The sequence below is a fragment of the Trachurus trachurus genome, assembly GCF_905171665.1.
Source record: "Trachurus trachurus genome assembly, chromosome: 9".
Taxonomy (NCBI): Eukaryota; Metazoa; Chordata; class Actinopteri; order Carangiformes; family Carangidae; genus Trachurus; species Trachurus trachurus.
The window spans coordinates 1,257,373-1,280,480 of NC_139895.1; the positions used below are offsets into that span (position 1 = coordinate 1,257,373).

At 42.8% G+C, this 23,108-nt stretch overlaps 1 protein-coding gene across 1 annotated transcript; it reads right to left on the bottom strand.

Moving 5' to 3' along the window:
* Positions 1–915: 915 nt before the first annotated feature.
* On the bottom strand, positions 916–18,186 carry LOC310991363 (WD repeat-containing protein 5-like). The gene is made up of 13 exons (XM_083979047.1): positions 17,830–18,186; positions 15,205–15,313; positions 14,461–14,534; positions 13,111–13,200; positions 12,896–12,985; positions 8,316–8,399; positions 8,146–8,201; positions 7,911–7,957; positions 7,718–7,793; positions 7,259–7,292; positions 6,999–7,073; positions 6,660–6,747; positions 916–2,228 (listed from the first exon to the last, which is right to left on the bottom strand). The coding sequence occupies exons 1-13, from the start codon at positions 17,899–17,901 to the stop codon at positions 2,128–2,130; spliced, it is 996 nt and encodes a 331-aa protein (XP_083835173.1). The 5' UTR covers positions 17,902–18,186; the 3' UTR covers positions 916–2,127.
* Positions 18,187–23,108: the final 4,922 nt, after the last annotated feature.

Consider the following 23,108-nt stretch of genomic DNA (forward strand, 5'->3'; position numbering starts at 1 on the left):
AGAAGCCACGGAGGACTCTGAAACTTCTCCCAGCCCTTAGTCCACATGAGGGGGAGGAGATAAATAGAGAAATTTGAATTTTGGGTGAACTATCCCTTTAAATCTAATTTAGACCAAAACCGGATCAGACTCTGGTTCTGGTGTAGACGGGGCTCAGGAAGACACAGTGAGTTATTAGTAAGAGTGTATTGAGGGAAGGTGTTTGATTGACAGATGTGATTATAACCTATATTGATATTGACTGATACTCAGGTATTGATCTGATCGCTGACGTGTTGTTGAACTGATGAAATAAAACTGTTTCCTGTTTCTCTCTCTAGCTCCGCCCACTCACTCAGCAACATGACGATGCGTTCGCTGTCTCCGGTCTGAACTCGTCAATGACTCTTGGTTTATTACGTGTTCATTAAAGGGACATTCTGTAACCTATCCTGTTATCTATCCAGGAAAATCGATTATTTGGTTCAAAAGTCTGTTTTTCATTCATCAGTAATACCTCCGTACGTGCAGCGGCCGTCGTCCGTCTGCCCAATTTCACCTGAATGCAGCATGAAAAATGCGACTGAGTTGCTTGTGATATACAACCACAACTCTAGATGGGAGGAATTCCTACACAATGTCCCTTTAACAATATTGATCATAATTAAACGCTAATAAACGAGTTGAGACTCGTTTCTCAGACGTTTCATATCAACACACCAGATGAATGAGCTGCTGCTAATTATAACGACACTAATGAAGTCACACACACACACACACACAGCTCATAGTCAAAAATCTTTATTTACAAACAACTGAAAAAAATCCTTCCAAACAATATTGATCATTTGACTGATTGATCGATCGGCTGATTGAGCGGTGATGATGAAGACGCTGCTGTTTGTGATTGTTAAAGGTACCTACAGGTCAGAAGGTCTGTGAATGCAACACACACACACACACACAGGTACTGCAACGACAGACGAATCAGAGGGGACTGGGCGTGTCCCAGTGGTTTCCTAGCAACAGGAGTCTGATGTCATGATGAAGTCTGATCCATTTCCTCAATAACGTATCTGAATTATCTGGTGTATTTCAGGTTAACGGTGAGGTCACATCATTAGGATGTTTTAAAGAGCCAGTCCACTCATTTCCACTTCTGTCTGATGATGTCACAGTGATGTCATCAGGCTCCACCTTCACACACCTGGACCAGTGGATCTTATATTTTTCTACTCTGCTTCGATTAATCCACTTTATTAGTTTCCTGTGATTGGACAGTTATCCTTAAATCATCGACGGCTTCACACTCACAAATTCAAAACAATAAAAGTCTCTCAGAGAAACGAGCCTGACCCCTGAACGACTGAAAGGCTTTTAATGTGAAAGGGAGGAGGGAGGAAGTGGCGCTTGTTAAAAACTCAAACAGTAAAAAGGGAAATAAAAGCCCCTTCCTCTCTCCAGGTGAGCTGCAGTGAAGCTCCGCCCCCTCGACCTGAGGACGTAAAAGGTGAAGCTGAGTTCCTCCACATGATGATGATGATGATGATGATGAGTCCTCCTTTAGATCTTCATCACAGTTTTTATCATCTTCATCAATTCCATTCAAAGAATCACTCAAACATCTGGAGGGTGAATCTCTGAATCTCGCTGGGCAGTGGATCTGGATCAGTGGTTTCAGGACTGGACTGTGTGTTGATCTGGACCAGTAGATCTGGATCAGTAGATCTGGATCAGAGGATTTGGATCAGTGGATCTGGATCAGTGGATCAGTGGATCTGGATCAGTAGATCTGGATCAGTAGATCTGGATCAGAGGGTCTGGATCAGTAGATCTGGATCAGTAGATCTGGATCAGTGGATCTGGATCAGAGGATCTGGATCAGTAGATCTGGATCAGAGGGTCTGGATCAGTAGATCTGGATCAGAGGGTCTGGATCAGTGGATCTGGATCAGAGGATCTGGATCAGTAGATCTGGATCAGTGGATCAGTAGATCTGGATCAGTGGACCTGGATCAGTAGATCTGGATCAGTGGATCAGTAGATCTGGATCAGTAGATCTGGATCAGTGGATCTGGATCAGAAGATCTGGATCAGTGGATCAGTAGATCTGGATCAGTGGATCTGGATCAGAGGATCTGGATCAGTCTAACAGTCGCTCCTCCACAGTTTGATGGTCTTGTCGTTCTCCAGAGCGGCCGAGGCGATGATGTTTTCTGTTGGATGACAGGCGGTGGAGATCACCACGTCTACGGAGAGACAGAGAGTCAGAGAGGACACAGCTGGATTACTGCACATCTGGACTGTTGCACATCTGGATTAACAACAGGAATATAGCTGGACTAACAACTGGACTATAGCTGGACTAACATCTGGACTGACAACAGGACTATAGCTGGACTAACATCTGGACTATAGCTGGACTAACATCTGGACTAGCAACTGGACTATAGCTGGACTAACATCTGGACTAACAACTGGACTATAGCTGGACTAACATCTGGACTAGCAACTGGACTATAGCTGGACTAACATCTGGACTAACAACTGGACTATAGCTGGACTAACATCTGGACTAGAAACTGGACTATAGCTGGACTAACATCTGGACTATAGCTGGACTAACATCTGGACTATAGCTGGACTAACAACTGGACTAACATCTTGACTGAAATCTGGACTAACATTTGGACTAATATCTTGACTATAGCAGGACTAACAACTGGACTGACAACAGGACTATAGCTGGACTAACATCTGGACTAACATCTGGACTATAGCTGGACTAACATCTGGACTAGCAACTGGACTATAGCTGGACTAACATCTGGACTAACAACTGGACTATAGCTGGACTAACATCTGGACTAGAAACTGGACTATAGCTGGACTAACATCTGGACTATAGCTGGACTAACAACTGGACTAACATCTTGACTGAAATCTGGACTAACATTTGGACTAACATCTTGACTATAGCAGGACTAACAACTGGACTAACATCTGGACTAACATCTTGACTATAGCTGGACTAACAACTGGACTATAGCTGGACTATAGCTGGACTAACATCTGGACTATAGCTGGACTAACATCTGGACTATAGCTGGACTAACATCTTGACTGAAATCTGGACTAACATTTGGACTAACATCTTAACTATAGCTGGACTAACAGCTGGACTAACATCTTGACTATAGAAGGACTAACAACTGGACTAAGATCTGGACTATAGCTGGACTAACATCTGGACTAACAACTGGACTATAGCTGGATTAACAACTGGACTATAGCTGAACTAACAACTGGACTAACATCTTGACTACAGCTGGACTAACAAGTGGACTATATAGCTGGACTAACATCTGGACTAACATCTTGAGTATAGCTGGACTAACAACTGGACTAACATCTGGACTAACAACTGGACTATAGCTGGACTAACAACTGGACTAACAACTGGACTAACATCTGGACTAACAACTGGACTATAGCTGGACAAACAACTGGACTAACATCTGGACTATAGCTGGACTAACATCTGGACTAACATCTTAACTATAGCTGGACTAACAACTGGACTAACATCTGGACTATAGCTGGACTAACAACTGGACTATAGCTGGACTAACATCTGGACTAACAACTGGACTAACATCTTGACTATAGTAGGACTAACAACTGGACTAACAACTGGACTATAGCTGGGGTAACAGCTGGACTAACATCTGGACTTTAGGTGGACTAACAACTGGACTATAGCTGGACTAACAACTGGACTAACATCTGGACTAACATCTTGACTATAGCTGGACTAACATCTGGTCTAATAACTGGACTACAGCTGGACTAACATCGAGTCTAACATCTGGACTAACATCTTGACTATAGCTGGACTAACAACTGGACTAACATCTTGACTACAGCTGGACTAACAAGTGGACTATATAGCTGGACTAACATCTGGACTAACATCTTGAGTATAGCTGGACTAACAACTGGACTAACATCTGGACTAACAACTGGACTATAGCTGGACTAACAACTGGACTAACATCTGGACTATAGCTGGACTAACAACTGGACTAACATCTTGACTAACAAGTGGACTATAGCTGGACTAACAGCTGGACTATAGCTGGACTAACATCTTGACTATACCAGGACTAACAACTGGACTAACATCTTGACTATAGCAGGACTAACATCTTGACTATAGCTGGACTAACAGCTGGACTAACATCTGGACTATAGCTGGGGTAACAGATGGATTAACATCTGGACTAACAACTGGACTATAGCTGGACTGACAACTGGACTAACATCTTGACTATAGCTGGCATAACAGCTGGACTAACAACTGGACTATAGCTGGACTAACAACTGGACTAACAATTGTGACCCGATCAATCGAAATGAATCTCACAATTCAGATGCTTTTTACAGCTCGTTTCTATCATAAACGGTTCAGAAGTTGTCATGTTTTGTTGACATTTTGTAAAACATGTGTAAGCGTGTACGTTCGGGTTAGCATCGATGCTACGTTCGAATTAGCATCGATGCTACGCTCTGTTAGTGTCGATGCTACGCTCTGTTAGCGTCGATGCTACTCGGTTTAGCATCTGTTTCTGTACCCGTCCCTTCTCGTCATAGATGCAACATTCAATGACCCTCGGAAAGCGGAGAATCCCGCGATTCAGATGCAGTTTTCAGCTCGTCTCTATCATGAACGGTTCAGAAGATATTTCATGTTTTGCACCGAAGCAACACTCATTTTCAGAGGGTTTAAGTTGCAGATCAACTTTAATCATCATTTTCGTGCCTTTTCTCAATTATCTGGAATGTGAAACTTTGGGAGATTGTTTTTGAATGTCATTGCTTTGAAATTAGGGTAAAAAAAATTTTTTTGATTTTCTATGGGTTTTCCACGTTATCAGCTGATTATCTAAAAATAGAACGTTGCGACTTCCGACTCATTTTGATAGAACGGGTCACAATTGGACTATAGCTGGACTAACATATTGACTATAGATGGACTAACAGCTGGACTAACAACTTGACTATAGCTGGACTAACAGCTGGACTAACAACTGGACTATAGCTGGACTAACATCTGGACTAACATCTTGACTATAGCAGGACTAACAACTGGACTAACATCTTGATTATAGCTTGGGTCACAGCTGGACTACCAACTGGACTAACATCTGGACTAACAACTGGACTATAGCTGGACTAACATCTGGTCTAACAACTGGACTATAGCTGGACTAACATCTGGACTATAGCTGGACTAACAACTGGACTAACATCTGAAGTAACAACTGGACTAACAACTGGACTATATCTGGACTAACATCTTGACTATAGCTGGACTAATATCTGGACTAACAACTGGACTATAGCTGGACTAACAACTGGACTAACATCTTGACTATAGCTGGACTAACATCTGGACTAACATCTTGACTATAGCTGGACTAACAGCTGGACTAACAACTTGACTATAGCTGGACTAACAACTGGACTAACATCTGGACTAACATCTTGACTATAGCTGGGGTAACAGCTGGACTAACAACTGGACTATAGCAGGACTAACAACTGGACTAACATCTGGACTAACATCTTGACTATAGCTGGGGTAACAACTGGACTATAGCTGGACTAACAACTGGACTAACAACTGGACTATAGCTGGACTAACATCTGGACTAACAACTGGACTATAGCTGGACTAACATCTGGACTAAAATCTGGACTAACATCTGGACTAAAATCTGGACTAACAACTGGACTAACAACTGGACTATAGCTGGACTAACATCTGGTCTAACAACTGGACTATAGCTGGACTAACATCTGGACTAACAACTGGACTATAGCTGGACTAACATCTGGACTAACAACTGGACTATAGCTGGACTAACAACTGGACTATAGCTGGACTAACATCTGGACTAACAACTGGACTAACATCTTGACTATAGCTGGGGTAACAGCTGGACTAACAACTGGACTATAGCTGGACTAACATCTGGTCTAACAACTGGACTATAGCTGGACTAACATCTGGACTAACAGATGGACTAGCAACTGGACTATAGCTGGACAAACATCTGGACTAGCACCTGGACTATAGCTGGGCTAACATCTGGACTAACATCTGGACTAACAACTGGACTAACATCTGAAGTAACATCTGGACTAACAACTGGACTAACATCTGGACTAACAGATGGACTATAGCTGGACTAACATCTGGACTAAAAACTGGACTAACATCTGGACTAACAACTGGACTAACATCTGGACTAACAGATGGACTATAGCTGGACTAACATCTGGACTAACAGATGGACTAGCAACTGGACTATAGCTGGACAAACATCTGGACTAGCACCTGGACTATAGCTGGACTAACATCTGGACTAACAATTGGACTATAGCTGGGCTAACATCTGGACTAACATCTGGACTAACAACTGGACTAACATCTGAAGTAACAACTGGACTAACATCTGAAGTAACAACTGGACTAACATCTGGACTAACAACTGGACTAACATCTGGACTAACAGATGGACTATAGCTGGACTAACATCTGGACTAAAAACTGGACTAACATCTGGACCAACATCTGGACTAACTTAGTCCGGCTCAGAGGTCAAAGGTCATACCTGTGTGTCCTTGTAGTTTCTGAACAATCTCTTTGGTCTGAAGGTTCCAGATGTAAACCATGCTGTCCTCAGAGCCAGACACGATCCACTGAGACACACACACACACACACACACACACACACACACACACACACACACACACACACACACACACACACACACACACACACACACACACACACACACACACACAGTTAAATTGGTCCAGTGTATTCTGACTCTTTAATAACATGTAGTTGTTTTTAGTTCTTAGTTAGCCTTAGCTTTAGTTAGCTTCAGTTAGCTTTAGTTAGCTTCAGTTAGCTTTAGTTAGCTTCAGTTAGCCTTCATTATCTCACCTTCCCTCCTGTGACAGAGAAGTTGGCGAAGATGCAGTACTTCTCATTCTTATGACCAGTGTAGGTCTTCAGACACTGAGGAGGACAGACAGAGAGACAGGTGGTTAGACAGACAGACGGTCAGACACACAGACAGACGGACAGAGAGACAGGTGGTCAGACAGACGGTCAGACAGACAGACAGACAGACAGAGAGACAGGTGGTCAGACAGACAGACAGACGGTCGGTCAGACAGACAGACAGACAGACAGGTCAGTACCTTTCCTTTGCTGTAGTCCCAGAGCTTCAACGTGCTGTGAACCAGAGATCAGAGTTAATGTATGAAACTCAGAGACACAGAGAGTTAGCATGCGGTAACACAGACAGTTAGCATGTGGCTAACACAGAGAGTTAGCGTAGCATGTGGCTAACAGAGAGTTAGCGTAGCATGTGGCTAACACAGAGAGTTAGCGTGTGGCTAACACAGAGAGTTAGCGTAGCATGTGGCTAACACAGAGAGTTAGCATAGCATGGTTTTCACAACCAGATGTGACGTTTTGGAGGGAATTTAACATGAGTTTCAGTTTGCAAAGCAACATCAAGAGAAATCAGAATGTTACAGCCAAATATGTATAATAACGTTGACTATCACACAATAATTTGCTGTAAACAATACCCTGTCACCATAGCAACATTAGCATCATGTGGCTACGACAGAGCGCCGCAGTGAAACACTCACTTGTCCAGAGTGGCAGCCAGGATGTATTTCCCATTAGGAGAGAACTTCACGAAGGACACGGGAGGGTTGTCGTCGTCTGAGGAGAGACACGCATCTTCATCATCATCATCACCATCATCATCATCATCATCGTCATCATCGTCATCACCGTCTCTCTACAGCTGTTACAGATGTTGTGTGATGTTGAACTCACCAATCAGAGTCTTCAGACACTGTCCTGACGCCGTGTCCCAGATACGACTACACACACACACACACACACACACACACACACACACACACACACACACACACACACACACACACAGTGTTACGTTCTGCAGTGTGTTTCATGTTTGACATTCAGTGTGTGTGTGTTGTGTGTGTGTGTGTGTGTGTGTGTGTGTGTGTGTGTGTGTGTGTGTGTGTGTGTGTGTGTGTGTGTGTACCACAGTCCGTCGTAGCTGCTGGAGACGATGAGTGAACCGTCTCTGTTGAAGTGAACCTGTGGAACACACACACACACACACACACACACACAGGTCAGAGGTCAGAGGTCACTTCCTTCCCGTTATGTTAATGAGATGTGAGGTCAGAGGTCAGAGGGGGCGGGGCTTACAGCAGACACGGGGTCAGAATGAGCCGGCAGCGTCTTCAGACACTTCCCTGTCTTCACGTCCCAGATACGAACGCTCTCGTCAAACTAGAGGAGAGACAGAGAGAGGAGCGTTGGATAACATTGGGCCTCATTCACCAATATCTTCTTAAGAACCTCCTTAGATTGTTTCTTAAGTTGTTCTTAAGAAGTTCCTTAAGAAAACCCTATGTCAGATTCATCAACGCGTTCGTAAGCCTCAGAATTGTTCGCAGCTGTGTTCTTATGCCATCTCCTCGTAAGTTGAGGGCGTGTGCCAGGTGAGTCTAATTAACATATGATTAGCATAGGTAACCGCCCCATCAATGCCCGTAAAAGGGCATGAGACTGCAGGGCCGTGTGCACACAGCACCCACAGGCACTGAGCAGAGAAGGAAGTGAGAAAGAAAGTTGAAATGCTCCAATGAAAATCTGGGAGGGAGCACCAGACTCCACACGTAAAAAGAACTTAAGTAGTGAAGTGGCGCTACTGCGACAGGAATGAAACAAAGAAACAAAGAAAAGGCTTATATTTAGTTTATATTTTTATATTTATATTTATATTTAGGCTATATTTAGTAGCGTCAGCAGTGGATGCAGCTCTTCGGGTTGTTATCAGAGAGACCACACTCTCACGTGTGCCATCAGAAATATCATCATATTATCACATCTTTAAAAAAAAAAAAAAACAGCCCCCCCAACAACAACAAAAAAAAAACTGATATGAATTAAGTATCTATAATGTTTTTTTAAGAAACTGCAATGATTTGTCAATTATTATTATTAATATATGATTATTAAAAACATCATAAAAGATAAGAAAATAATTCTTATTCAAATCATATAATATCATACAACTGCAGAACAAAAGAAAACGCTATAATCGGTTATTTTTGCAGAAGTCTCAGCACCTAAAAGTGCGTAAGTATTCTCCTGACTGTTCGTAGATTTTGTTCTTAGTTAAGAACAAATTCTGGATAAGAAAACATTCATGAATGCCACAATCTTCGTAAAAACTTCGTAAGTAGGACTTAAGAACAAATTTGTTCTTAAGAACGGTTCGTGAATGAGGCCCATTGTATTGTACTTTACAAAATATGAATTGTATTGTAACATGTATGTATGTAAATATTTTGTAAAATGCTTTGGCAACAACACATTTCTGTTCATGCCAATAAAGCTATTTGAATTGAATTGAATTGACAGAGGAGCAGGTCAGACTGGAGCTGTGTTCGAAATCATTCACTCCCTCTCCACTACATCATGTAGACGATGTAGGGAACGACGGGAGGAGAATTCGGACGCTACACGGTGACTCTCTGAACGTGGTTGCGTCAGCAGATGCTCCAGGTGTTAGCGTGTTAGCCTACTGCTGTGACGTAGCAGACGCACCGAGAATCATGTAAACAAACCAGACACATTAAATAAAATAAGAAAAACCGACACTTGTGGGAACATTTGAGGATGTGATTCTGTGTGGTTGTGTTTCTCTACAATAAACTGTTGAAATATGAAGTTTGGTTTGGTCGACTACTGTTGTGTGTCCAGACCGTGAACTGTGGCTATTAGCTTAGCTCGTTAGCTGTGGCTATTAGCAGAGATGTTCACAAGTCTTTTTTTGCAAGTCCAGGACAAGTCTCAAGTCTCTAAATAATAAAAGTCTCCTGTCTCTTCTGGTTGTAATGACCCTTTATCATCTGCTGCTATCCGGTCTACTAAGGATACTGCACAGCTATATCTAAGAGATTCAAAGCATTTACTGTAGGTTATTATCACTCCTTTATCTATACAGTATTGATTAGTTGTTTATTATATGATCACTTTAAACAGGATATTGCAATGCAATATGAAGAAAACACACAATGAAAGCTTTCCTTTAAAGGAAACTGTATTCTGAGTCAAGAAAGAATCAAAGCTGCTCTGCCCCTCTGCACTGGCCTTTTCTCCTTTTTTTTTGCTTTGTTGAATTCAGAAAACCCAGATGAACAACATGGAAAATGATTTAGGCTGTTAGGTCATAAGATCTGTATGGTACCTATAGCTCACATCTTTATGTGCAGCAAAACCTTTCTGGAACCGCATGTTTCTGAGAGAAGAACTGGTTGTTATTATTTTTTTAATTAGCTCCGTCAACTCATGGGGGCGTGTCGACACATCCAGACTTCCACACATAGCCTACATGCCTTCAGTCATATTTCGCAGCAAAAACATAAATAAACAGGAGGACTTAGCCTACAGTAGCCTAGTCTGATATGTGCCAGTTATGCAGCAGCTAGTCCCCGTGAAGGAAGGTCTGACAACAAACGGACATTGTGCCTCACATGTAGGCTATAGACGGTGCCGCTATTAAAAAAAAAAAAAAAAAAAAAAGCCGGTTCACAGTCACCTGTCACTCACCCGCAGCAGCTGACTGCGCTGTCAGAGGAGCTCTGCTGCTCCTCTCTCTTTAGACACTGGTGTTTGGCTGCACTCTGTAGGAGTTCAATATGAAGATCTAACCTCCATCTGAATAACGTTACCGGCCATGTGGCGCTGCTCCGCTAGTGGTGTGTTAAGGGCAAAAAAAAAAAAAAAAAAAAAGATCGTCGGTCGTCCTGTCAGGAGGGAGGCACGAGCCAAAAAAATAATGATTGTTCACGAGTCTCAAAACACGAGTCCAAGTCAAGTCTGAAGTCTCTGTGGGTGCGACTTAAGTGCGACTCGAGTTCGAGTCGCAAACTCGAGTCCCCATCTCTGGCTATTAGCTTAGCTCGTTAGCTGGTATTTACTAGATATTCTCCTACAGTTTCTTTATTAGATTGATTTAATGCTGCCTGTTATTGTTGGGATGCTGCTGCCCAACTCCTGCTGCTCAGGCAAACGGAGCCAAGAGTTTACTGCTAAATAACCTAAAGAAATCGTAGCTAACATGCTAATTAGCTTGCTCTTCTTCTCTGGCAAAACACGACCACATTGCATTGTGGGATACATACGGGAGTAGAAAGTAGTGTACATCGCTTGTTCACTCAATTTCGCGGTGCATTGTGGGTGTTTTGTCATCCAATCGCGGAGAATTCGAACAACACTACAACATGTTGAACACAATATAGAGTTAGTGAACTACATCCGTGATAGGGGGAGATTTACTACACAGCCCATGAGACAGGTAGAGACACTAACTGGGTTTCCATCCAAATGTATCGAATTTAAGAGCGGATTTTGTGAAAATGTGAATTTATGACCGTTTCCATTCATTAGTGTTTTGCGATTAGGAGGAGTCGCCGTGAGATTACGTCATAAGAGAGAGTTAAAGCAGAAGAAAGCGATCCGGTGGTTTTGGCTAATGCTGCGTTCCAGGCAGGCTTTTGAAACCGTAAATTACAGCTTCAAGTCACGACTTACGACTGCGTTCCAGGCAACCCACTCGTGTTTTTCCGACCTGTTTTACCTGTGAAAGTCACTATAACGGCCACTCGTAACTTCTGACCCGTGAACTCGAACTGGTACGACTTCACAGGTCGGAAAAACACGAGTTACGGGTTGCCTTGAACGCACCATAACAGTCCTCGTCGCTACGTCACCACATTCACGGCGTTCCTTGGCTGCACACACAGCCCTGCATGCCGTTCTCTCTCCTCATTGGATAAAAACTGTAGGATACAAGGAAAGTTTTCTCCTCGGCTCAGAGCAGAGCAGAGTGACTGACAGACCCGTGTTTCAGTCCAAACACTCTATAGAAGTGATTGCTGTCGGAAGATACAACTATTTAAGACTTATATTAACACAAATATATCACTCACTTCTGCTTTAATGTATCCAACAGCTGACACTCAACAAAATGGACAATGTATGTACTTTCCGGACTATAGACGCATCTGTATAAGCTGCACCAGCTAAATGTTAAAAGAAAATACTGTACATATAGGCCGCACTAGAATATAAGCTGCAGGTTTTTTTATGTTGTAACATGAGATATTTACACAGAAAGACAGTAGAACTGTGACAGTCTGTTCTGGTGACGTTCCTCTCCTCCATGTGCATCTGTTGACAACAAAGCCGGCGAAAAATCAATAAATGGAGCGGTGGATAACGTTACATAACGATGTTACGACGTGTGATTGTGTCGTCTTAACCGTCATGAACAAAACATTACAGGTTACGGAGCGTTTGTGTCGCGGTGCAGAGAGGAGAGCTGGGACACCGGGGCGTCGCTGGGTGAAGTCCAGCAGCTTCACCCACAAACTCTGCCTCAATTCACATCATCTGTTTCCATAACAAAAAGTCGCATTTTCCTTTAATCGATACGCTGACAAATCCACCCCTCCAAAGCGTCAAAACTTTTATGCACATTTACTGCCTTTTTTTTAATTTGTGGCGTTTCCATTCAAGTATTTATTCCCAATTTTTTAAAATGCGAATAAAAAAAGGTGGATGGAAACGCAACTAGAGACAGGTAGACAGGTAGAGACAGACAGGTAGGGACAGGTAGACAGGTAGAGACAGACAGGTATAGAGACAGACAGGTAGAGATAGACAGGTAGAGAGGTAGAGACAGACAGGTATAGAGGTATATAGAGGTGACTCACTGATCCAGACACCACCAGGTTGGACTGAGGGTTGAAGTTACAACAGAAGACGTAGTTGCTGTGTCCCTTCAGAGTCTTCAGACACTTCCCCTGAAGACACAGAGACAGACACACTCTGTTGCCATGGAAACACTGTCTCTGTGTGTGTGTGTGTGTGTGTGTGTGTGTGTGTGTGTGTGTGTGTGTGTGTGTGTGTGTGTGTGTGTGTGTCTTACAGAGTTGTTGTCCCAGATCTTGAGTGTTTTGTCGTCGGAGGCCGAGACCAGCAGGTTGGAGTCTGAGGACCAGGACACGTCAGAGATGCCCTACACACACACACACACACACACACACACACACACACACACACACACACACACACACACACACACACACACACACACACACACACACACACACACACACACACACACACACACAAAATAATAATAATAAGAAATTCGTAAGAAATTACTGTTCTTAAGAAAATATTGAGGAATAGCACTTAAGAACTTCTTCATTTTCTTCGTGAGACATTTCTTAAAATGTTTCTTAACTCATTGAGTGCCAACCACGTAATTTCTCGTTTTTCGTTCCCATGCGTTGAGTGCCAAAAACGTAATTTTACGTTTTTTGCTTTTTTTTAAATTATGAAAATAGACACTTTAATACACATTATATGTAAATTTGGGGACTCTACGACGAGGAGAACTGAAATAGATGACGATCAAAGTCACATGACAGCTCATTATCTGGAAGTTTTTATCATAACTCGGCTTCTGCAAACGAGTTCTGCATGCAGATGCAGCAGCTGCTGCTCTGCTCTCACCCGCGCTGCAGCTCCAGCTGCTCCAGCTGCTCGGAGCTGAACCAGGAAGCTCTCAGCCGACAGTCCGCCCGGTCTTCATCTGGAGCAACACCGTGTCCTCCCCAAAGTCCTCCCGCGGTAAAATCTGATGGTCTCTGGGCCAAAGCAGACCGGTACCACCGACCCGAACCACAGAAGGACCGCGACCACCGGCGGGACCGGTCTTCCCGAGCCGCGGTGGCCGACTGACCCTCACGCTCCGCGGCGAGAAGCTGCGACACGGCACGGTGCGTCTGTGTTATTGTTGTTTAGTGGCGCCCCCCCCGCCCCCGATGGTGATTTTGTGAATAGAACAACCATTGTTGTATATATTTATCTTACACGAGCCCTTTGATCCAGAAATGCGAGTGTCAGAAGAGCGACAGACACAAACAGAGCACCTTTCATAAAAGACGCTCTATCTCCTTTTCTAGAAAAAAAGGAGGGATTTTGGTGAAACCCAGCCATGTTTAGCTTGACTTTTCTCAGGAACAGAGGCACGTAGAAACAAACGGTTTGTGGCCACTTGAAGCATAAAGTTAAACCTTTCAATTGAGCCACAGTATGTGTTGGTGGCAATAATATAGAATACACTGTGGCTCTACATAAAAAGTCAAAAATGGTCTAAATTGCCGGTACACTTGACTAAAACTTTGGAAAGGAGCGCGGCACTCAATGAGTTAAGAACATATTGGTGAATCCAACCCCCCCCCTTCAGACCAGGACCAGTTCTTCTCACCAGTTTGTGTCCGACGATGGATTTCTCAAACTTCCCGTCGTACGCTCCCCAGATCTTTATCAGCTTGTCGGCAGCTGCAACAGACGTTACCATGGTTACTGCGCCATCAGAGCACCACAGTGTGTGTGTGTGTGTGTGTGTGTGTGTGTGTGTGTGTGCAGGGTCAATACAGGAATCTTGAAGTTAATTCTAAAACCTTTTTAAGACTTTTTCAAGACTTTCTCAATATTTTTCAACACCTCACCGCCACTTCAAGCTGTAACCATTTACATCAGTGACACTTTTAACGTAATAACAGTTTTAGTTTGTGATAAAGACTATAGACCAATGTGATGCTACAGAATTCAAAATAGGCTGAGATAAGGCAAAGTATATCAAAAAAAACAAAACAAAAACATTGCTCCACTCCCAAAAAACAAAAAAATAATCTTCTTTTTTTTATGTACCGGTTCATCTTTGTTTTTTAATAAAATTAATAAATTCACACACTTTCACAATGTTTTTTTTGGACTCTTGGACAGCTAATTCAGAAAAAAATACCTTCAAAATTTAAGACTTTATAAAGTCGTGAAAAGACTTTTTAATACTTTTTAAGGGTCTTAATATTCCCCAAATTGATTTATCACCTTTTAATACCCTGGTGTGTGTGTGTGTGTGTGTGTGTGTGTGTGTGTGTGTGTGTGTGTGTGTGTGTGTGTGTGTGTGTGTGTGTGTGTGTGTGTGTGTGTGTGTGTGTGTGTTTACAGGAGCTGGCGAGCCACTCTCCGCTGGGACTGAACTTGACGGAGGAGACGGCCTTGGTGTGTCCAGCCAGCGTGAACTTCACCGTGTAGTTTGGTTTGGCTGGATTAGACTGGACAGAGAGCAGAGCAGTTAAAGGGACAGTCCAACATTTAGTCTAGGGATGTCCCGATCCGATATTGATATCGGATATACTGTATGTCCGATATCAGCCAAAAAACAACAGCGCTAAAGCCAGAATTAAATTAACGATGCTAATTTCTGTTAGCCCGTCTATGGCGTTTTACATTATACGTTAGCATTAAGCTAGCGGGCTTTATGCTTAGTTGTTACACTGGCTGTGTGTTTTGAACGTTGTTTCAAACTATGTGGGTTTGATTGAACATCTTTGATGCTTAAAGCAGAAGTAAGTGATATATTTGTGTTAATATAAGTCTTAAATAGTTATATCTTCCGACAGCAATCACTTACATAGAGTGTTTGGACTGAAACACAGGTCTGTCAGTCACTCTGCTCTGCTCTGAGTCGAGGAGAAAACTTTTATCGTATCCTACAGTTTTTATCCAATGAGGAGAGAGAACGGCATGCAGGGCTGTGTGTGCAGCCAAGGGACGCCGTGAATGTGGTGACGTAGGGACGAGGACTGTTATGGTGCGTTCAAGGAAACTCGTATTTTTCCGACCGTGAAGTGGTACCAGTTCGATCTGGTACGAGTTCACCGGTCGGAAGTTACGAGTGGCCGTTATAGTGACTTTCACCGGTAAAACAGGTCGGAGAAACACGAGTGGGTTGCCTGGAACGCTACAAAGTCGTAAGTTGTGACTTGAAGCTGTAATTTATGATTTCAAAAGCCTGCCTGGAACGCAGCATTAGTGAAAACGACCGGACCACTTACTTCTGCTTTAAATGGAAGGGGCAGGCTAATCTTCAATTTGGAGTGACAAATAAAACCTTGAAGCAAGAAGATTTTGCCTTTTTGTTTGACATTAATGTACATACAGTAATTCAATAACAGTTGTAAATAAGGTTTATTTTTTTTTATATTTTACAGTTCAAAAGTAAGCTCACTACTGTCTGTCCCATAGAGGAACATGACAGCAGCAGCCTGTCAGTCAGCAACAGGAGGACTCTGAGTCTCCTTTGTATTAGAATTTGAAAAATATAAATAATCATTTTTTTCATATCGGTATCGGGCCGATATTGAAGGCTGCAATATCGGTATCGTATCGGAAGTGAAAAAGTGGTATCGGGACATCCCTAATTTAGTCACCATAACCCCTATAGTCATTAAAGGGACAGTTCAACATTTAGTCAGATCCTCCTCTCACCATAAAGTCACAGCAGCAGGTTCATCACCTTTAACTATGGGTGCATGTTGTTTTGAGATGGGCGGGGCAGAGACGTGAGCTGCTCAGTGAACGATGCAGGTCCCCTGTCCCTCATCAAACTCATCAAATACACAATCCAACAACTCCACAACGCTCTGGTGGACAAGTTGTGAGCTGCACATTCACCACGCTATGAGATAATCATGTAACTCAGCGGTTCTCAAACTGTTTCACATCAAGGACCCTAAACTGACACAATAATTAGACCACAGACCCCCGTTGGACAACATTTTGAAGCAAACACCAGAAATACACAAATATTTGTTCTCAGACTGAAGAACTTTACTTTTTTAGTCCATGTACGTTCAAAGATTTTCTAGAAAACACACCAAAAAAGTGTTTTTTGCTTTTCCACTAGAAGCTGCTACTTCTTTGCCTCTGTACCCCCTCGGCTCTGGTTCCAAGCAGCTGAAGTGACACTAAACGTGACGTCAGCCGACTGCCGTCCACTGATTGGCCAGAGCGGCGTCGCTGCTGGAAGAGTCGCGACGTCCGACACAAGAATCAAACCCACTAAATTTAAAAACGCACTGACAACACTGATCTGAACCAAGTCTGTTGTTATTCTTTCGTGATGTGACGACCATAACGTTAGAGACAGAGTTGTTTTAGAGGGAAATGCAGCCGGAACTACATTCCAGACACGGCTGCTGGGCGGAGGGATTTCAGAAGAGAAAGTAGTTCAGAGTATTTGCTTCATGTTTCGTAATGATGTCATTTTAGTCACAGAAGTCCAGAGAAAGCCGGTAAAACGTGGCTCAGGTAAACAATCGAACGGTCGAAATGTTGTCCTAATAAATTTTTGGGAGCTCGATTATAGCAGTGTGCGGACATTGTTTGTTTTTTCCTTCTTGTTATTTTTTGTCCTGCACCTGCCCACTGTCTTGGATGAGCATGCACCGTCCTTCCTTGCTCAGGTCAACAATACCACATCGCCATGACAACATGTTGTCACGTGTATTGTTTTGCCTGGTGCTGACGGACCACTTGTTTACATAGAGGCTTGTTTGTGCCGTTACGTGCAGCGGCTGTCGTCCGTCTGCCGTCTGCCCAATTTCACCTGAATGCAGCATGAAAAATACGACTGAGTTGCTTGAGATATACAACCACAACGCTAGATGGGAGGAATTCCTACACAATGTCCCTTTAACGGTGATGAACCTACTGCTGTGACTATAGGAGTTATGGTGAGAGGAGGATCTGAGTAAATGTTGGACTGTCCCTTTAACCCCCTGCTCACCTTGCTGCTGGAGGAGGAGGAGGTCGGCTGCTTGTTGCTCTCCGCCTCCAGCTTCTTCTCCTCCGTCGCCATGTTGTCCCGTTAGCCGCCGCTAGCTTCAGTTAGCTTCAGTTAGCTTCGGTTTGTTTTGATCCTGCAGCTAAAGCTAAAGCTAAAGCTAACCTAGCTCCGGGTGCTAACAGCCAGCTAACTGACTCCGGACCGAGACCCTGGTCCTGGTCTAGGAGCGGGTTCGAACCGGGTCCGGACTGGTACCGACTCTACTGCTCCGGATCTAGTCTGGGCCGGGGGGAGGAGGAGGGGAGGGGGGGTCTCTGGTCTCTTAGCTCTTAGCTGCAGCAGCTAAACACTGTGGCAGCGCCGCAGCTGCTACTGCGCATGCGTCACCGACCGACCAACAGCGAGTCAGGAAGGACAAAACTAGAGCACTGGAAAAGAGAGTAACGACGCCTCCTGGTGGCAGGATATGGGTATTGTTAAAGCGCCCAAGAATTGACATCTCTGCATTGTTGGTGAATGAGCAAGTGTGGTGTTTTCAATAATTTAAGGACATTTATAGATCACCCACGTTAATAGCATCATTGAGGATCCTTTACAGATAAACATTAACACATAGGAGAGTAAAAAAAAACAACAGTTGTCTACATTAAAGGGACAACGAGGAGTTTCTATTTGGTTATTTAAAAGTCTCACGTTAATGTGGATGAATCTCCGCTACCCACACTTGTTAATGGGCCCATTTTCGATAAATATATCGTTTTGTCTCTATCGTTATTTTGTTATTATTATACTTCGCTTTTTCCAAAACTCGGACAACGAGGAGTTTTGGAAAAGTTAAGTATAATAAGCAAAGTGTTTCCACACTACATGTATGAGCCTCCGCACCGTGAAATTCTTTGACCGGCGCAAGACAGACTCATGTTTTCATTCATCAAGAATTAAAGTCAGAGGTTGGAAGACGATCACATACCGTCGTAGTTCCCACCATAAACGGAGATTCGGCGGCGTTATTCTCATGACTCGCCACGAAACCGAAAGTAAAGAAACGCTGGTCGGCTCGCCCAGCATTTCCACCACCACTAATAATAACAAAATAACCATAGAGACAAAACCATAGATTTATCTAAAATGGACCATTAACAAGTGGTAACGTAGATTCATCCACATTAATATCAGACTTTTTTTATTGTCGCGGAAATTTTCGTTCTGCCGCTGGAGAAACTCCTGGTTGTCCCTTTAATGTTTCAATCTACATTTTGTAATAAACAAATTATAAGTATAATCTGATATGACCAAGACACCTAAAAACAAAAACACGCCCGTTTTCATCCATTTACAAGCCAGTGGGCAACACACATACATTGGAGTGAATGGGTTTTCTGGGCGCTTTTGCAATACCCATATCCTGCCACTAGGGGCGCAAAACCCTTAAACTCTTAAACCCTTACCACGGGAGTCAATGGTGGTGTCGTTACTCTCTTTTCCAGTGCTCTAGACAAAACTAGAAAAGCGAAAAAGACAAAAAGAAGGTCAATGTTTCATTTTGTTCTTATCAATCAATACCACACAAAAATGTACATTTTCAAGTAAAAAAAAACGAATTTCTTGTTGTTTAAGTCAGAGTTTGAACATTTAACGTTAACTCAACTACCCTACTACTAGTAATCTTGCGTCTATTTATTTGTTTGTTTTTGCTTCATTCTTTTTCATTGAATTACTCTTCTATCCATTTTATTTATTTTTTATATTATTCATTTATCTGTTTAGCTGTTTATTTATAATCTTTTGTATTGTTTACAGGTTTCTCTAGTTCATTTCTTCTTCTTTGCAACTGTACAATGTGCATAGTTGCTGTGTATGATATAAATAAAAGGGGAAAAAACAAAAACAACTATGCAACAGTTACTATGAAAAGTTTCATATTCACAAATGCAAATTCATTATTAAAAAAAACCCTTAGGCCTATCCCAGAGCGATATCTATCGCTCTGGCCTATCCTATCCATAAATGTTCAAACAACCAGAAAGCGATTAAGACTGTGAATATCTGTAAACTCAGTTCGAAAAAAAAAGGGGGGAAAAAGTCACGTCAGTTTGATATTTGTTTTCACGTTACCAAGGAAACGCGTCATTCAAACCGGAAACCGTCGCTTTCAGAGTAAAAGACCCGTCTGGTCTGAGGAAGGCTTCACACTTCACTCCGCTTTAACTTTTAATTTGAAATCTTTACACTTCCGGTGGTTTGGTTTGGAGTCATGTCGCCATAGTAACGGAGCAGCTCGACCGGACCGGAGGACACGACGGACTCAACACAGGTGAGTCTGAGCAGGTGATGTGCAGATCGATACTGAAACATCGATACTTTTGATACTTCAGTCATTTGTGGTTATTATGCATCTAATCATTAACATGGAAAGTTACTAAACTATTCACATCTGGTCTAAATGACACAAGGTTGGTAGGAACTACTTTTTCTTCCACCTGAGTGCGTAACGTGTAAAGCGCAGCGGCATGCAGCTCCGCGGAGAGGAGTCAGGTGTGGAGCTATTTCAGTGCCACAAACAGTGAAGACGAAGTCTGTAATATCTGTGGGAAAATTATGAATAATATTACAAATGCATGAATTAAAAAAATATATATGTTTGTTTATCATTTTCTTATTTAATTCATGGTTTTATTATTTTACCAAGAGTTCATTTGCAAAAGCAGATAACTCCGTTTAAAAAAAAATCTAGAATCTTCATTTTTAATTTTTAATTTACATGAGGTGATATCAGTCAAACCAAAGTTGAGTGACTCTGAGATGTAAAATGAAAAAAACAGACATATCTCAAAAAAAATAAAGTTTTATTGAAAACAACACTATGCAAAGAATAATTACAAAGCCTCAGCTCATTTTTTTCAAAATGGCACTTATCTGCTTTTGCAAATGAACTCTTCTTATGTTCTTTTTTTTAGTTTTTGAAACACTATTTCCGGCTATATTCTAAACGAGGCCACTACCTCAATATACTACAGAGTTTTAAATAAATACGTTACTCTGAAGTCTTGCATCCTTAGGAAGCTATGACTTGAAATACAGAACTTTTTATTTTATTTTCTTAGATTTACCAGGCACATGAGGTGCATTTGCACAAAGTATCGGATCGGTATCGCCGACACCAGCCTGAATTTTACTCAGTATCGGATCAGAAAGGACATTCGTGGTATCGAACATCACTAGTCTGAGCAGCACCTGGGGAGTCCAGGTGTGACGTCATCATTACAGCTGCTGACATCTGTATCTACCTCTGCTCTTCATCATCAGCCTTCATCATCATCATCATCATCATCATCGGTCTGACTGGAAACATGTCGTCACCCAGGCTCGGCGTGGTCAGAGACTCCATGACGACCAATCCGCTGCTCATCAAGGTAAACAAACAAACACACAAACAAACAACAACATTGTCTCACCGTTTAAGTTTCTGTCTCGTCCACTTTTCAAAATAAAAGAAGAGCTCTGCTGAGCTTTTATTGTGAAGCAGCTTCCTGTCGTCACTTTCAATAAAACACACTCACATTCTTGAAATATATGAAATGTAAAACAATAGTTGTTGTTGCTCTAGTTTATTTAGTTTAAATGGATAAAGCTTCATATTTAAAGGGATAGTTCAACATTTAGTCAAATTGGCCCATCACCATAATCCCTATAGTCATAGCAGTAGGTTCGTTACCTTTAATTGTCGGTGCAAGCTGTTTTTAGAACGGCGGAGCAGAGCTGTGAGCTGCTCAGAGCTACGCTACGGAGGCTCATTATGGGATTTCTTGGTTTCCCTCATCATCAAACTCATCAAATACACAATCCAACAACTCCACAACGCTCTGGTGGACAAGTTGTGAGCTGCACATTCACCACGCTATGAGATAATAACACAACGTTACCACACAGAGTTGTTTTAGAGGGAAATACAGAGACTGTTGATGAAAAACTGTCCCTGAAGGCAACACGCATCAGTGGTTTAGCATGAATTTCCCTCTAAAACAACTCTGTGTGGTAACGTTGTGTTATTATCTCATAGAGTGGTGAATGTGCAGCTCACAACTTGTCCACCAGAGCGTTGTGGAGTTGTTGGATTGTGTATTTGATGAGTTTGATGAGGGAAACCAAGAAATCCCATAATGAGCCTCCGTAGCGTAGCTCTGAGCAGCTCACGGCTCTGCTCCGCCGTTCTAAAAACAGCTTGCACCGACAATTAAAGGTAACGAACCTACTGCTATGACTATAGGGATTATGGTGATGGGCCAATTTGACTAAATGTTGAACTATCCCTTTAAAAGCAGCCTCCTCTCAACACTGTGATGATGATGATGATGATGATGATGATGATGATGATGATGATGATGATGATGATGATAACCCCCCCCCCCCTCAGGCTCCTCTGGGTCAGTCCAGGTCCAGAGGTTTATTGGCTGTGGATCCAGATTTCACCTTTGGAACAAGCAGCTCGCTGAGGGACGGGGGCGTGGCCGAGGGTAAGCCCCGCCCACCTGACGGACACACACACACACACACACAGCTGACTGCAGTCTGACTGTGTGTGTGTGTGTGTGTGTGTGTGTGTGTGTGTGTGTGTGAGGTTGAGCAGCAGTCAGCTGTCAGGTTGTGTTAGTGTGAAGGAGACATGCCTCCAGGCAACCATCACTGCTGTCACACACACACACACACACACACACGCACACACACACACGCACACACACACACACACACACACACACACACACACACACACACACACACACACACACACACACACCTGCTGTGTTGTAAATATCCCCCCATCACAGATGTAGTGCACTATAACTATATCGTGTGTTCAACATGTTGTAGTGTTGTTCCAATTCTCCGCGATTAATGTCATCCACTATGTAGCGGACGACAAAACACCCACAATGCACCGCAAAGCTGAGTGAACAAGCAATGTAGGCTGCACATAGGCTGTCTTCAAAATCATCCACTCATTCACTCCCTCCCTCTCCACTACATCATGTATATGATCTAGTGACTACATGTACACGATGTAGGGAACGACGGGAGGAGAATTCAGACGCTACACGGTGACTCTCTGAACGTGGTTGATGCTCCAGCTGTTAGCGTGTTAGCGTGTTAGCCTACTGCTGCTAACGTAGCAGACGCACCGAGAATCATGTAAACAAACCAGACACATAAAATAAAATAATAAAACCAGACACTTGTGGAACATTTGAGGATGTGATTCTGTGTGGTTGTGTTTCTCTACA